The sequence below is a fragment of the Tamandua tetradactyla genome, chromosome 15 (genome assembly GCF_023851605.1).
Source record: "Tamandua tetradactyla isolate mTamTet1 chromosome 15, mTamTet1.pri, whole genome shotgun sequence".
Classification (NCBI taxonomy): Eukaryota; Metazoa; Chordata; class Mammalia; order Pilosa; family Myrmecophagidae; genus Tamandua; species Tamandua tetradactyla.
The window spans coordinates 34,831,183-34,848,454 of NC_135341.1; the positions used below are offsets into that span (position 1 = coordinate 34,831,183).

At 39.4% G+C, this 17,272-nt stretch overlaps 1 protein-coding gene across 11 annotated transcripts in view; it reads right to left on the reverse strand.

Annotated features, from left to right (window-relative positions):
* DOCK3 (dedicator of cytokinesis 3) overlaps positions 1–17,272 on the reverse strand; it is a 719,821-nt gene that overhangs the window by 151,804 nt on the left and 550,745 nt on the right. For all 11 annotated transcript variants that reach the window (XM_077129171.1, XM_077129169.1, XM_077129173.1 and 8 more), the window contains 2 exons: positions 11,237–11,325; positions 6,339–6,464 (listed from right to left, as the gene is read on the reverse strand). In XM_077129171.1, coding sequence (XP_076985286.1) covers positions 6,339–6,464; positions 11,237–11,325 — 215 coding nt within the window. The remainder of the gene's footprint in view (positions 1–6,338; positions 6,465–11,236; positions 11,326–17,272) is intronic.

The window sequence follows — 17,272 nt, forward strand, 5'->3', positions numbered from 1 at the left end:
GAGAATTTTTATCAGTCCAAGTAACCCCACCCTCTAAATTACAGACTGAACCAGCTAGATTTCATCAGGTCTTTGATTTTTTCTGGAGGACAGACATGCCTAGAACAGAGCCTGTTCTCAGTGAGAATAGGTATTAGGCTGCCTTATGAGTTCCAATTTTGGAATTTATTATGGCCTCAATTTCGAGAATAGTACTTTGTGAAAGTTACTGTTACTAGGGTTCTTGTCAGAAGCTCTCTGGGAGATCATTTAAATTGAGCTCTCCACTAACTCTTCTGGAACTAGCAGAAAACCTAAGAAAAAAGCATATGTGAAATGCTCCAGGGATCTAGTGGCCCAGGCCTGCCTTAAAGATAGCCTCTCAGGGCTCTCCTACACAAAGCTATCCTTATTACCTATCATATGTTCACAAAACCTATCAGTGGATTCATGCCTTTGGGTGAAGGCATTATCTCCAGGAGGCTCCTGTAAACTACCACACCAACTGCCAGGGAACATTACCTAGGAAAGGGATGAGGATGGGTATGTTACATTAGGTGAGAAAGCGAAGACCTGGGCAGTGGTTTTGGAAGTAAGTTTGTAGATCACAGTCTGGCTGTCTGTATTTGAATCACCTGGGGAACCTGTTAAATATAAATTCCTAGCACCTCCCCCCCTCACAAGACTGTAATGAGTCTTGGGTGGGGCCTGGGTACATATATTAAGGGGGAAAAAACTCACCAGGTGATTCTGATGCTCTCCAGGGTTTAACAGCAGGGAATAAGTACATGGGGAGTCTACTGGAAGGACGCTGATGAAATATGGTTGGGTTGGGGGTTGGGCAGTCGATAGGCAGCACAGAGAAGTGCCTGAAGCTTGTGAGAGGGAGGGGCTTTTCTGCAGGGAGTAGGAACAGGTACTGGCGAGTATAGCCTTGCAGAATAGCCCCACTGATGGGACTCTCTTTAGGAAGGAATTTGGCAGCCCTGCCTCCCTTTCTTGAGTACCCTCTTTCTAACGTTGACACAGCATCTTACAGCATTAGCAATGCCTCACATTTCTGAGTGCCTAGTGCTTGGCTGACATGTAACAGAGTTTTCTGAATGGAAAGATTAATGAGTTTGTTCTTGTATGGGAGCCACAGAATAAATAATCTCTGTCTCTTTTACAGTCTCATACATTAGCCAATGTCAGCTGCTACTACAGCTGCAGGTCAGGGAAATGGGTATTCAGAAGAGGCAGAGGTTGGTAAACTTTCTGTAAAAGGTCAGATGGGAAATATTTTAGGCACTGTGGATGACAATGGTCTCTGTCACATGTTCTTTGTTTTGTACTGCTGGCAGGCAGTACAAAAATAGGCCATGAGCTGGATTTAGCCCTTGGACTATAGTTTGCTGATAACTGGCTTAAAGTGTTTATTTGATTCTTGGGAAGACTTCTTTAGAGTACCCAGGAAAGATGGGTTATTTATTTTTCTTACCATGTCTTCAATTCACACTTTTTATTTCTATCCTACAGTCAGCAATGCCCTCTGCTCTAACAGGATGATAGGTCTGGGTATAGTGTGAAATCACTATACAGGTTCTTTCTTTCTTAGGCCAAGCATATGAACATTTTCTAACCTCTTATGGTCCCACACGTGATCATCCTTAAATCATCCCTTAGAGAAATTGCCAAAGCCTCATTTGAGACTTTGGCTGACTTCAGTCCTATGAATCCACTGCAGGAAATCATGTTATCACCTCCCTTGTAGAGAGCTTTCTTCTAAAAGCCATGTCTCTGTGTGTTGTCTTTTGTAGGAGATCTATCCCAGCAGAATTGAAAGAAGAGGCTTTCTGTTTCTTTGTGGCTTGAATTCTCTTTTCAATGGGAGTAGCTGATTTGTTTCATAAAAATCCTTTCCTGTACCTATATCCTGTTCTATTTCACCTTGGGCTTGTTAAGATCTTAAGTATTCTTTCTAAATATTCCAATATATCCTCAGTTCTTAATGAACATCCAAACAGATGCCTCTCACAGTCTTCTATATCTGGTGAAAGTTTCTCTTTTTGTGTCTTGTCAATTACCAATAAAAGATGAGGATGATGAAGGATTAATAAGGTACATGACACCCCACCCCAGTATTGCAACATTCCATGAAACAAATACAGATGGAAAAGCAGGCAATAAGCAAACAGAACACAGAAAAGCAGGAACTTACATCCAACTATCTTCATCTCTGCATCAGAAAGGAGCAAGAATGAGGGGACAGTACAGAGAGAAACAAGAACAATTAAAACAAACATGAAAAGAGAAAGAAGTACTGCTCACATGTCAGAGATGAAGCAAGCATTTTTTTACCAGGAGTTAGAGGACAGAATGGATTTCTGAGCACGAGGACAGAAAGTCAGAGTGTCTCCTAGAGGGATGCCACATAGCTGGGCAAGTTCAGAGAAACCCAGAGAGGAGTAGTAGTTGCTCCAGGTCTGATTCGGAGGGAAAAAGCATCCTTAAAGCAGAACAGTCTCTACAACATGGTTCTCCAAGGGAGTTTCAGACCAGCAGCATTACCATCACCTGAGTGCTTATGAAAAATGCAAGTTCCCAGGCCCTACGCCACTACTACTGAATCAGAAACCACCACCTGTGTTTTCCCAAGCTCTGCAGGTGATTCTGATGCACACTTACATTGGAGAGTCATTATATTAGGAAAACCTCAGTCATGAACTAAACAACTACCAAATCACAGGGCCAGCTGAGCTGACTTCTGACTAGACAGAGCCCATTTAACTAATATGAAACCTGACCCACATCACACACAATCAATGATAACCTTAGAAATTCAAGGCTTAGAAAACAGGCTAAAACATTGTACTCCAATGAGGCCATGCCAGTATTTCTACTGACCCCAGGACAAAGACTTTCCAGGAAAGGTAAGAATTAAAGAGGGATCTACCCTCTACTCTCTCTACTGGCTCAAACATAATCTGGAGAAACGTACAGCTACTTCATTTTTAATCATTCCTTTCAGGTTATAGTCTTTTGGCTGACAGTTTTCTTTAAAGTTTACTATAAATAAATCTGACTTGTGAGTCACAGGAAGCAATGTTAACTTCTACTTTTTCACCTGGCATACCTGTCCTGTCAGTATTTTCTGAAAAGTCTAGAAAAGAAACAAAAGTTTACTACAGAGCTATTAGCTTTCGTATTGAACTAAAATGAATTTGGAGAAAAGGAGCAAGTACCCACAGAAATATGGTGATCAACCAATGAAAGGCTGTATGTGTTCAGTTTCAAAAAGAGTCTTAGATCAGTAAATCTACCTGTTCTTCTGTAATTCAGGATGGCATTTCCCAGGTTGGCATGTCTTCCCTGGGGCCTCAGTAGTGATAGCTCCCAGAACACCAGCAATGCTATTGTTGTCTCTTGCTCATTACCACAAGTCATGAGCAGAGCTAGATGGCTGTGTTGTCAGGGCCTCAGTTGCGGGTGCAGAGAAGGATATTTCCTATTCTCAGCAACTATGGAAACCAATCTCATCCATGGAAAGCAATGCAGACAATCAGAAAAACCTTATAATAATGTGTTGGATACTGGTGTGGCTAGAGCCTATCTGATGTCTTTCTTACAGTTCTGCCAACATACCTTGACAAGGATTTAACTGGGTCATCCTGACAAAACGGATCTTTCCCAATTAGTGTCTAATAGTTCCTACCAAATGTTGGGTAGTTTAAAGAATCACAGTTTATGAATAATTCTAATTATCCCATTTACTCTAATTTCTCAGACTTGTTAAATATTGAAAAGCCCACAGTTATTGACATAATTGCTTTCCTTGTTCTTTCCATATATCATGTTTCCATGTATCAAGATGACAAAGTTGCAACTTCTTAGGTCTTGATCATACCAGCACAGTGAGGGCTGAAGTGCTACTACAGCCCAGGTAACATTTGCAATTCTGAAGCATGAGCCAGCTGCAAGTGGGGGTGAGAGTGGGAGTGACCAGAGTTTGGAGGATTCATCAAGTCCTCCAAAATGAAAGTCATAATCATTTTCCAAGACAGGCTGACTGCAATATGAAACTCTCCTGTACACTTTTTCTGTCATTCTATCAGGTCTTGCAGGGTCAGCCTTATCACCTTGCTCAAAGATAGCATAATTGCTCTGACAACCCTGAGAATAGCCATCTGTGTAAAGGGTTCTTTCCTCAAAGGGAGATGAACTCTCTCTCTACAAACTGAGGAAGGGGGGAAGAGGGAACCCATTATGCACAAAGAGTTACTTTCTGCCTGTAAATGAATCCTTACTTTCAGCTACAGCACTTAACATCTCAAAGGCAGATAATCCAAGAAGTACCACACTCACAGGCCCAGACTGAACCTCTCAGGATTGCCCAGTGTCTCTGCCGCATAGGGCAAATCCCTTGATGATGCCGTAGCTACCCAGAGGAGGGTTAACCCCTTTAACCTTAACTTGCCTTGCCAGTGCCTGATACTGCTGATTTCCACAGTCGACCGTGTCCAGCACAACCCAGAAGTCTTTTATAAAAACCTGTGTGTTAATGACACAAAGAGATGGAGGGTATGCTACAAAAATATCTCCTTGCATGGATGGGTTTTGACAATGTAACTTCTCAAATCTAATTTTGCTTAAATACCTGTTTGACTGAAGCTTGAGCAAAGAATCCATACCCCTCCCCCATAATATAATGCCTTTGTTATATTCAGTAGAAGCATATTACAATGTTACTGTTGCCTATAGACCCTAGCTTGCATTGATTGTATTTTTTTCCTATATATAATTCCCATTTTCTACACCTTGCAGTACTGACATTCATTTGTTCTCACTCATGTAAAAGCATTTTTATATTTGTATACTTAATTGCCACCAATGTTCACTCTAGGAATTCTTAAATTATACCATCTCAGTCTTTATCTTCTATCTTTCCTTCTGGTGTCATATGCGCCTCCTGCCCTTTTCCTTCAACCATACTCACAGTCAGCTTCATTTATTGTACTTATATTATTGTGTTCACTTAATTTTAATCCCATGTATTGGGGAGGCTGGTATGAAGGAAATTACCAAATCTTAGACAAATTCTTATAAGAAAGGGAGGACTTTAAGAACATTTTCTCTTAGAATGTGTTACTACTCCACATGAGCCTAGACATCTAATTAAAAAAAGATCACCAGATCAATTTTGGTATCCATCAATTATTTCTCCAAAAGTCACATTGCCAAAAAGCAAGGAAATAAACCTGGCTTTTATTTTCCTGCTTACTTGACCCAGAGAGGGCTGAAGAATGGTGTCAGGACAGCATGGGAGAAACATCCTGTAGAGGATTTCATCTCTATATAGCAGTCAGGCAGGGGCCTTTCATAAGGATGAAGTCTCCTTAACATTTAAAGATCAATATGGAATTGATCAAGTGGTCTGGGTTTCCCATTTAATAGACCCTCCTGTGGGCATGAGCAAAGAAAAATACTTTGCACAACCTGCTTGGCATTCAGAGTCTGTGGAAAGAGAGTGAGGGTGACAGAAAACAAATCTTGGCATGGGTGGGGAAGCTGGAAGGCAGCTGGAGTCCATTACATGGGTCTTCTCTATGCTCAAGCCACACTCCTCTTTGGGTATGCACTGGTGAATGTTGCTGACAAGAGAATTTAGTGACACACCATGAAGAATTCCAAATAGGATATATTTATAGTAGCCATAATCAGTTTAGCCTAGTCTGCCCTGGGTCTTTTAAACAAAGGCGAACAAGCTCTCAGTAAAGCATTAAAACTCAGCTGAGTCAGTCCACTCCTCTTGGATTCATTACGACAACAAAGTATCTGCCTATTCTGATTTCCATTTCTCCTTGTTCACATCTTCTCTGATTATCAGAACACGTGTCACCCATCTGAGCCATGCTTCTACCATTCCCTCACTCCCTCTGCAAGCAGAGCTCTAATGGCTGGTTTGGATTCATTTCTCCAGCTCTGCTTGCATTCACCTTACTAGGAAACATAAACCTGGTACTGACCTGCTGAAATCACACTTCAGGGTCATAGTATTCCCACTTTCTGCCCTGGCTCTCCATCAGGTATTAGGCCAGGCCAGGGGGTTGAGGCAATTCCTGAGAAATTGGCCAAACAGTGCTATTTACAGTGTCTAATTTACATAATTTGCCTGATACATTTTTTCTGATACATTAAAATGCACCTACCATTTGTACACAAATTGGGATTTCTGAACTGCAGACACATATTTTAGCATTTCTCACCCTTAAGTAGAAAGTTCTTGTGTGGTAACTCTCCTGTAAAATGTGACTGGACTCCGAACTCTTAACTGTGTAGCCCCTACCCCATTACCTCCAGTTCCAAGGTATTACACCTACCTGGCATAATGACATCGGGAAATCCCAATTTCCTTGTAACTGCCAAGCCCCTATTAAATATCATGGGATTTTCTCTCCGGATCTGTTCCATGTCTCCACGCAGAAGCTGCAGAGAAATGATAAGACCTGCAAAAACAAAAGCATTTTATTACTTAAACCATATGCCCACTCCATTAAGCAGTATCAGAAAAGCCACAAGAGTTACATTTTCCTTGGGAAAATAAATTTCAGCATTTTTCTTGAGAAAAAAATTGATACAGAAAGTATAAATTATTCTGAAGAACATTCTAGAAAGCTAAAAGGAATATATGTCAAGGTGGTATCAATAACACAGAGACCTAGTTCATTAAGCATTGCTTGAGGTCTGCGAGAATGAATTGCCTTCCTTTCTGTTACCCAGTATGCAGTCAAGTGCCTGGCTGGGCCCCAGTGAATATGAAATGAGAGGACTGAACTGCATAAAACCGTACATTTAGGGACCCAGAAAAATGTACAGAAACAATATAAAGGCAGACTAGAAATGAGTGTGACAAAGAGTCACAGTGTTTCATAAACTGGGAATGAGTGTGCTACCAGGTGCTATGTTTTATGTTAGCAGTGTGCCAAAGCGTGGGAAGCAACAGGCTGGTTCAAACTTTCTATGGCTTGTAAAGAGAGAAATAGAGCAGACATCACATTTCCCCTGAAGGAAACCACTACAATGCAAGGAATAAAAAAAGTGGCGCTTCTGTGATGTTAACTAAATATTGCCTTAGACTCTATCAGAGTTTCAGGTGCTCTCAACAACCCTAGGTACTGTGTTCAGAACTAAGAAGAATCTGTTATGTCCTCTTGGGTGAGCTGGCTTCTGACTCATCACTTGTACCTCAAGAGTTTTACACAAAGTTAGAATCTTCTGAAATCCCCAACAGAGGGTCCCCACTGCAGGCACTAGTTGGAAGGCTCTAGGAGGTCAAGTTTACCTTTGAAACTCTGTGAATGATATTAGTTAACAGGATGATTACTTGGAATTTGAGCAGAAGATGAGTATCTACAGCAAAGATGGAAAGTGTGATAATGAGGACAATCAGAAGGTAGTGGCTGGAATGGAGAGTAACAAGCGGAATTATAGAATAAGACTGGTCTGGGCATAGCAAAGGAAGTGGAGGGGGGAAGAAGGGGAAGAGAAGTCAGACAGAAGAATCACAGGCACTTTAACTGGTAGATGTAAGTATTCCAGTCGTTAGGAATCTGTACTCTCACAGCAGGGTCAGGGGAGGAAATATGGTCCTAAACAGCCCAGATAGGACCTCAAGATTATTTTATTGCTTCTGCTAAACTCACGCTCCCCAAGAAACCCTGGGATTACACTCATGGTACCCCAGGTGTCGTTAACATCAGGATAATGTTCCCTGAAAGGCAGACACATGGAATTCCAATTGGCGTTTCTGTTAGATAATCAGTGTTTGGAATTTTAACTACACTAAAGTAATTTTTTACAGCCTAATCACTTAGACTAAACTCCAATTAGTTTATGTACCTGAAAGGTTGTGGGTAAGACCCTAGGTCACAATGATTTCTGCAGAGGACAGCAGGTTGGGAGGTACCGGCCTCTCCGCACAAGAAGAGAGCTATGTTTAGACGGCTATCAAATTCTCATTCTCCAGGTAAAAGAAAATCCACTGACCTAGGCAGACAGCCCAAGTTTGGAACAAATGCCTGAGGTCAGAATGGCTCATTGCTTCCAGAATTTTGTTAGATGGTGGTTAGAGAGCAAAGGGACAAAAATCAGTGGGTGCACCCTATCACTCTGCATTGGCAAGGACTTAAGTCAAATACCAATTGACTGGCTTTCACCTCTCCATTTTCTGTGCAACCAAATTGGCCTACAGATGCAAAGCAGAAGTTATAAGGAAAGACTGACAGTTTGGAGTGAGTCACTGCTAGTTTTCAAGATACCTAAAGGGATCCTGAACAGATACTCTCCACCTCTAAACAGGACAAATAGAGAGAAAGGGGCCTTCAGTTTACAACAGGCACAGGGACAATGAAAGAAACCACTAATGGAGGCTATAAAAATTCCATTGCTTTTATAGGGGCTGGGAAACTGGAACTTCTGGGTCTTCTTCCTGGTTCTGAAATACTGGGTGATTGACACATATACAAAATAATGCTAACACAAGGTCCTCAGGTAAAAGGGCCTCTATGAAAACAGCTTGGAAAAGCAATCCACTTGCCTCCACTGTACAATCTGGGGTTTTCTACTTACCAACAATCTCAATGGGGCTCTAAGTCAAAGAACTTGAAAATAACCAATTCTATAAAATTTCCCTGTTAATCTGATCCTTCCATTACTGGCACATGAAACTGTTTTCTTACCAAATTTTATCTCAGGTTAAAGATTGTTCTGTAAAAAAGTAACTAGACAAACTGTGTGGAATATTAGAAGGTCAGCAACCTGGCCTTGTGCCCCTCATTCCTCCCTTAACCTGCCGAAAAGCTGGATGAGGATTAATCACATAAACCAATCTCAGTCCAAAATATGTAAATTATAAATAAAGCTATTTTAATTAGCCATTTAAAAATACATAAAAAATCTGTGTGCCAACTGCTTTACTTTTCATTTGTTCTTAATGACCTTCATGCTACTGGAACTGCAATAGAAATGAAAAGCCACATGTATATTAATGCTGCCTCATAGAGAGTTACTGCTGAAAGACATATTTATACTCAACACTCAAAACCAACGTAGCAATTCCTTCTACATTTTTAATATGATTTGGCTTTCAGGGAAAACGTTAATGACTTCTGAAAAAGAACTGTAAGGCCAAGTGACCTGTCCATGATGTTTAACAAATACAGGTGGACAGTCTTTAGCAAAGTAAGGTAATTTTTTAATTTTTAATTTTTTTATTTTTTGCATAGGCAGACACTGGGAATCGAACCCAGGTCTCCGGCATGGCAGGTGAGAATTCTGCCAGTGAGCCACAGTTGCACTGCCCTAAATTAATTTTTATAAAATTGTATCTTTACTTGAGAAGGCTAGTAAATATCTGAAATATGGTAAGTAACATTCTTTTGAGCAATACATGAAATTCTCTGACATTAAGACCCTAGTCTAGCAGTGGGAAACCCATGCTCCGAAGCTTGAGAGAATGGAGAGGCCAATCAATGGCCTGGAATATGGAGATCTGGGTTCCATCCTGGCTCAGCCACTAAATCATTTAACTGAGCTTAATCTTCCTCATTCATTTGATGAGAGGGTTAAAAACAGGTAATTTCAAGTTCTCAACCAGCTTCCGAAGCCAATCCTTGAAGCACTGAGACTCACCCTTCAAAGACAAGCAGCCCATTTCTCCTCCAGGCTTTCCCACAACTTCACAGAGACCACCTCTCACTAGGGCCATCCTAGCTGAGACTCTCTGAAGTCTGTGGTTCTTCTGAGCACAGAGGGATGGGCAACTTTCTAACACTGTTTAAATGACAAACGCTGTGAGTTCTGTACAAAAATGTACAGACTCTGAAGATGGCACAGTCCCTACTCACTCTAGGGAATGAAATAAAATTTATCATCTTAACCTGATGAGGTGAAGTAAAAACTGCTTTCAGTTGTTTCTTTCTAATGTATTATTACCACGATTACTCTCCTAAAATGTTTTCCATGTTTTAATGATGATATGACCAAGAACTTGTAGCCAAGAGTAGGTACCTCTTTGGAAATCGAAAAATAAATAAAGCAAAGAAACTCACAGATTAACGTGAATAGCATTTTTCCAAAAAGCTAGTACTTTTTCTCTACCTAAAAACAATTTTATTTACCTCTTACTTTAACATAGTTTTAGGTGAGGAATATGGACCCATTCCCAATCAAGCACACAACACAGAGCTCGTTGGCATCCAGGCACATACTTGAGGAAAAAGTTATTTATAAATAGTGAAAGAAGCCTGCAGGACCCCAATAGTGTAACATTTTAGTGGAATTGAACACTCCCAGCTGAAGTAGCCTCTGACTTGGAGCTGTTCTGAGGATACTCCTAGTTGACAATTTGTTTACTCTGAGAGAAGAAAAAAAGTGTTCCTTAAAATAAGTACTACTGTTTAAAAAGTGCCATAACTGGCAATGGCTTTATACCATCATTCAAGGCCATGTGTTTTTATTTCCTACAGCATCCATGAAAGTTAAAACCAAAAAGGTCATTTAAGGAGGTTATGAAACAAGTTAAACTTTCAGGAAAAACACAGTTCCATGTAAATCTGATAGCTAACTACAAGAGTATGTAAAAGCTCATAGACTTCTTAAATAGTGCGTCTTAATTTATTCAAGCAACTAATGTTCAATTTAGAAAACACAAGTCTTCTAATGTATAGAGCTGCACCAAGATTTAGATAGAAATGATTTAAACAGACCTTTAAAAGAAAAGAAAGATAAAGAAAAAGGAGACGTTGAGGTAAGATGAAAGTTACTTTGAAATAAATATTTTCTATTCTTGCTTCAGAATGACTGATAATGGCAGATTAATCATTGATTCTCATTAGTGTCAGGTGCTCTTGGTGAAGCTAACACTGAATAGGAACAAAAAGAGACGTTATTAATTTTTTTTCTTTTCCCTCTTTTCTTTTTGTTGGATGTGTAATCTCTGTTCAGAAAAACATACATCACAATGTGACAAGCCTTGCAACACTTCTGCTCACTCTGGATTTATGATGGATTTAGCACGTGAAATCCATCCTACAAAGAACAGAAAATGTATTTTGGTTAGCAGTAACTAGGGAAGGGCTCAAAAATCATCACATGAGGGAAATGCACAAAGTGCCTGGTCAAGAGAATTAACATCTATAGAGAAATAAACTTTACGTATGTCAGCTAATGATCAGCAAGTGAAAATCAACAAAGTTCTCTAGCCAGAGAAGTACATCACCGTGGCTGGCACTGGGGGCAGAGTACTTGGCACTGGACTTGCGGATGATGTTCTCGTGGATCTGGGACCACTCACTCTCGTTGTTGCACCTGCAATAGAAGGATAGGTGTTATGGCTTTCAAGGTTTTTAAATGTCCAATCTGACTTTCCGAGTTTTCAGTGTGGAACACTACGTTTGAAGGGAAAAAAATTCCTCACTTTTCTAAAGAAATGAACGTATATTTTATTAAATTAGGAAAGGCTCATTTCCTGTTAAGGCATATAGGAAATTCACACTTGGGGAAAGGGTAAAAACTTTAAAATGAATCACTACATATATTTTCAAAGTGGAAAAATGTGCTCATTTCTGAAATAGCACTCTCCCATGTGACAAGTCGTTTCTTTTCTAGCTCCCATTAAAAATACACACATGTGCACACACAACTACGCCCCAGCAGAAAGTCCCTAACAGAGAAAAAAACCAGCTCCTTTCAACAATTACTGCTGTTTAGAAACTGCTATGCCTTGCAATGGCTTTATACTTCCATTCAACTGTCATTACTGGTTCCAGGCTCAGGGTAATGTGGAGACGATTTGCTTGTAGCTCTTTTTCAATCAAATCAAGGTAAGAAGAAAAAGCCTGGCATAATAGTGGGTTTGGTTCACTGTGAAGTCCTTTGGTAGTCAAGAGGAAGCAGAACTTAGAAAGCTAGATGCCTAAATAAGTAAGAATAAAGTCCCTTCTTAAGTACTGTTTGGGATTGGGACAAAAGAGAGAGCGAGAGAACAACACTGTTCTTCAACTGTTAAGTTCTGAAGTATTAGAGTCTCCCACTCTGATAGGCAATTCCAAGAAAGCTGGAACCACCCAGTCACTTGGGATACCTTAAGAACAGGGACTGGGAACTCTCCATACTGCTGCAGGGAAATTAAGGTAATCTCTTGAAAATTTCATCTGACACTCAGGGGGTCTCTACAGCACTCATCTCACCTTTTCTCCTGTGGGTTAGGGAGGTATAAACTTGCTGGTCCCAGAAAACAATATCTGTGCACAAAGGAAAACCCATAGAATCTTTCCATGATCATTCAGAAGTATCCAGCCAACAGTAACGGTTTTAGTTACATGGATCCCTCTACCCAACACATATAATTCAGATGCCAGACAACTGACGATTTGTCCCTGCCATTCCTCTCTCTGCCTTCAGTCTGTTTCCTTCTTATCCTACTAGTCCTTCCTGGGCAATCTTATTTGCTCCCATGACTTCAAATACCACCAGAAGCTGCCAAACCCCAAAGAGGCATCTCCAGTCCAAACTGATCCCTAAATTTATAACTTGCATAACCAAAATGAGCTCATTATCTCTTCCCCACTTGTCTGCTCCCAAATACTCCCTCTCACTGAGTGGAACCATCACCCTATCAGAACCTTTCCACCAGTTACCACAACCTTTTAAAGAATCTGTCCAGATAACCTCTCCCCTTTATAGCCTTTGTCAGCCTTTATCATGTCTTCTGGCCCAGTTTAATCAACTCCTAACTGGCCATTCAAATGTCTTTTTCCAGAATGCCAATCTGGTCACATGGCCACCCTTCTCAGAGCCTTTCACAAGCTCCCCCAGTATAGAATTCAGGCTTTTTAGCAGGTTATGTAAGGCAGTCCACCTCAGGGCTCTCTCCTACTTCTCTAGGCTTCTATCTCTTTCATGCATAATTGCTCATAGTATCATGTAACTTTATGCCTTTGAGCCCTTACTCAGTGCTTCCTTTGCCTGGTGGCTACAAAGATTCTACTTTATTCATGTTCTTTCTTTCTCCCTTTCTTTTCCTCTCTCTCTCCCTCTCCCTTCTCTCTTTTTAGGATTCTGCTCAATAATGCCCACCCATAAACTCTTTCCTGGGTTGTTCTCTTCACCATTCTCAACAACCCTACCATAGGCCTGGCCACTACTTCTTTTGGGCTTCCACTGAATTACAATTTCTAGACATACATTTAACTTAATTTTGGACACCTGATTATTTGTCTACCTCACTTCTCTCTATGATAAGTGTTTAGAAGGCAAGGAATGCATCTTGCTAATTTCCAGCCACATCAAAACTTGAGGAACATAGTAAGTGCTTAATTTTATACTCACTGAAGAAGTAAAAGGAGTAATTTCCAAAGGCAAATGTTTTTTTTCTTATAAACTTAAAGATTATATTAACACCCTAATTTACCAGAATCACATTAACTAAAATGAAAGCAAATCTCAAGGAAAATTTTCTGTATATGGTCATTTTATGGAACCATCAAAAGCTTTATCTAGATTTAAGAGGAAAGCGAAAAAGGAATAGTGAGAAAAATCACATTTCCTGAGAAAGTGGGGTAGATGTGAAAGAGCCATATGTGCCTGCTAGTTTGAGCCAAGTAAGGCGGGAGCACCAGTGAATAGAAATATGCTTGGATATGCAACATGTCTGTGTTAAACCTGATATACTTATTAATGGCATGCTTAGATAAAATTGCTTTCTAACCCAAAAAGACCAAAAACCCCATTTTGTGATGACACATGCACAACTTCTATGGTGCTTCTACCCACAAACTCTTAGTCTGGATGAGTATAAAGAGCAAAAGTGGGTTTTTAAACCATAGAAATGCACATGTACTGTCTTGTTCAGAGTCCCACTCTCTTCATTCCTGTTTCTTTTATTGTCTGCTTTTTGTGGGGCTAAAAATTAGTTCTTTATCAGAGATCAATAATTAATACGATTACATTCAAAAGACACATTTCTTAGATAAAACATAGACTGTAAAAACAGTGAATCCTATTGCAGACAATGGACTATAGTTAATAGTACAACTATAAGAATTTTTTTTATGATATAACAAATGTATGATATTAACACAAGATGGTAATAGTAGAGTGGTATATAGCAAAAAACATACATAATGTAAATAATGGATGATAGAACCATTTAAATAAACTTCCATCAATTTTAACGAAGAAACTACTATTAAAAATACTACAATTTATTTAAAAAGTGCTATGTTCCACACCACCGTAAGGTGTTGGTGGTAGGGTGGTGTACAGGAATCCTGTATTTTATGCATGATTATTTTGTAAACTCAAAACTTCTCTAATTGAAAAGAAAGACACTTTTCTTTTTTCCTTCACATTATCGACCACCTAGAAAAAATACTTCTGTTTTATCTTCTCAAATTTAAAATAAAGCCTAGGTCATGCTCTTCCTAACAGTATCAAGGCTGTTTTTGGTATAATCTGATTAAATAAGCAACACTGTTTTAGATTTGAAATATTCAGAATAATTAATAAGCTTTATTAACCCCTAAATAACATTAATTCTCTGCTTTTTACTTAAGGGCATCCCTCCGGGGAAGGGTAAAGAAAGGTTTCATTGTTCATCTAGAGTCTGGCTCTTTCCTTACCTACCACTTTCAATTCTTTACTGCAAAACTCTGTTCATGTTCTCTACAACCATGGTACCCACCTGAAGGCAAACCTGAGAGGCCCTTCTGCACTATGGTCCTCTTGATAGAGAGCTTTGCAGTTATCTGATAATCAAAAATTTTATGGTCTTAGAATAAAAACAAAAAAGGATAAAGTCTTAAAAGGGTAAAGTCTGGATATACAGTTTGTTTGGTCTTTATAAAGTTTATTATTTGGTACTTGCAGACTATTTGTTAAATGCCCATTCTCACCATTATATTCAAGAAAGAGAGCCCTTACACACTTTATTCAGATTTCCTTAGATTTTACCTAATGTCCGTTTTCTGTTTCAGGACTTCATCCAGGATAACACAGTATATTAAATGTCATGTCTTCTTCTTCTTTTTTTTAATTTGCTTTAATTTAACGTTGGTTGCTATGCTCTAAGCCCAAACCAATGATTGTTAACCACTGCAAATAGAACCAATTAATCTTTACCTTGAATTTCCTTTGCTGAGATTCTCATGAACTAACCTTGTAGAGGTGTGCAGAATGGATGGCACCAGGAAAACAATAAAATAGAGAGTATCACAGGAAGACTTCACAGATAATTCAACACTGTATCCCCAGTTCCTAGTTCAGGAGACAATCTGCATATTTCTGGTGAATTAAAATTTGAGGGGTTGGTGGATACAACAGTAAGGATTAGGTACAAGTAACTAATAGAGACAATTAACTGTGATGTATATAAGATGAAAGATTCTGTTATGCAAAAGAAATCTGGGGTCAAGCCCATTGTTACTTAATGGCTCTGCTCCACTAAGTCCTCAGGCTTAGGCTTTTGGGAGCTCCCTTCCCTATGCCATGTTACTTGAACTCAAGGTCTAAAATGACAGCTACAGGTCTAGTCTTCCTGGAAGAAGAAAAGAGGAAGAGACCAAAAGTGCCTGCTCACTGTGTTTTACAGCAGGTTCTGGGAATTGCTTCTGAATGTCAAGTCTTCTAATACCTCTCTTGGCTTGACAGTTTCTCAGACTTTTCCATATGTTTCTTGAAGACTTTGACAAGTTTGAGGAGTACTTGTCAGATATTTTCTAGAACCCTGAACAGGGATCTGTCTAATGTTTTTTTCACGAAGTAAAAAACTGAAGTAATGTGTTTTGTAAGGAAGATAACAGAGGTAAAGAGTCATTCTCATGCTGTCACATCAAAGGTACATACCACTATTGATGTTACCTTTGATAACTTGGTTAAGTTAGTGTTTGCTAGGTTTCTCCACTGCAAAATTTTCCTTTTCCCTCTTTTCCATACTGTACTCTTTGGAAGGAAGTCAGTTATGTGCAACCTATACTTGAGAAATGGGGAGCTATACTCTACCTTGTTGATAGCAGAGTATCTACATAAATTATATGGAATTGTTCTGCATAGATTTTTCTATTCTCCATAATTTATTTATTCAATCATTTATATCAGTATGGATTCATACATATGTATTTTATACTTTGCATTTTAGCCTAATCTTACTTTATTTTGTTGCTCAAATTGCTTCAGTTTTGGCCACTAGAAGCTCTTTCAGTTGGTTCCTGTGTCCCTGTGACATACTCCCACTACTGGTTTATTATTGTTTTGCATTTCCTTATTTTCTGGCTCTACAAGATGCTCCACACTTATCTTATTTCCTGTTCCACTCTTAGAATCAGCCATTTTTCCAAGCCATTTCCTTTTTCTGGAGAATGGTATTAGAAAACAAGACCTGAGCGCTAGATGTGTTCACTGCTACTGGAGGGTAGTTATTTCTAGCCCGCTCAGTTGACAGAGCAAGGAAAAATGCTGTGTATATACTAACCTGTGTATATAAACATATCTATAAATGTTATATATGTGACCATCTGTATCTATATTAAGCCAAATTTGAGTTCACATGGATGTCTCCAACGTAATCCATTATCACATGGATCATTCTAGCTTCATCCCCTTATTTATTTGTAACTTCCCACTCCAAAATGAGAAATCTAGTGTTCTACTTTGCTACCTGCCAGAATGCAATATACAGGGAATGGAATGGCTTTTTAAAAGGGGAATTTAAAAGTTACTAGTTTACAGTTCTAAGGCCAAGAAAATGTCCCAATTAAAACAAGTCTATAGAAATGTCCAATCAAAGGCATCCAGGTAAAGATACCTTGGTTCAAGAAGGCCAATGAAGGTCAGGGTCTCTCTCTCAATTGAGAAGGCACATGGTGAACACAGTCAGGGTTTCTCTCTCAGCTGGAAGGGCACATGGTGAACATGGCATCAACTGCCAGCTTTCTCTCCTGGCTTCATGTTTCATGAAGCTCCCTAGGAAGTGTTTTTCTTCTTCATCTCTAAAGGTTGCTGGCTCGTGGACTCTCTGCTTCCCATGGCTATGTCATTCTTCTCTGCTCTCTCTGAATCTCGTCCTTTCTCCAAAATGTTTCCTCTTTTACAGGATTCCAATAAACTTATCAAGACCCACTTGGAATGGGTGAAGACACATCTCCACCTAATCCAGTTTAACAACCACTCTTAATTGAGTCACATCCCCAGGAAGATCATCTAATTAAAGTTTCAAACATACAGTACCGAATAGGAATTAGAAGAAATGACTGCCTTT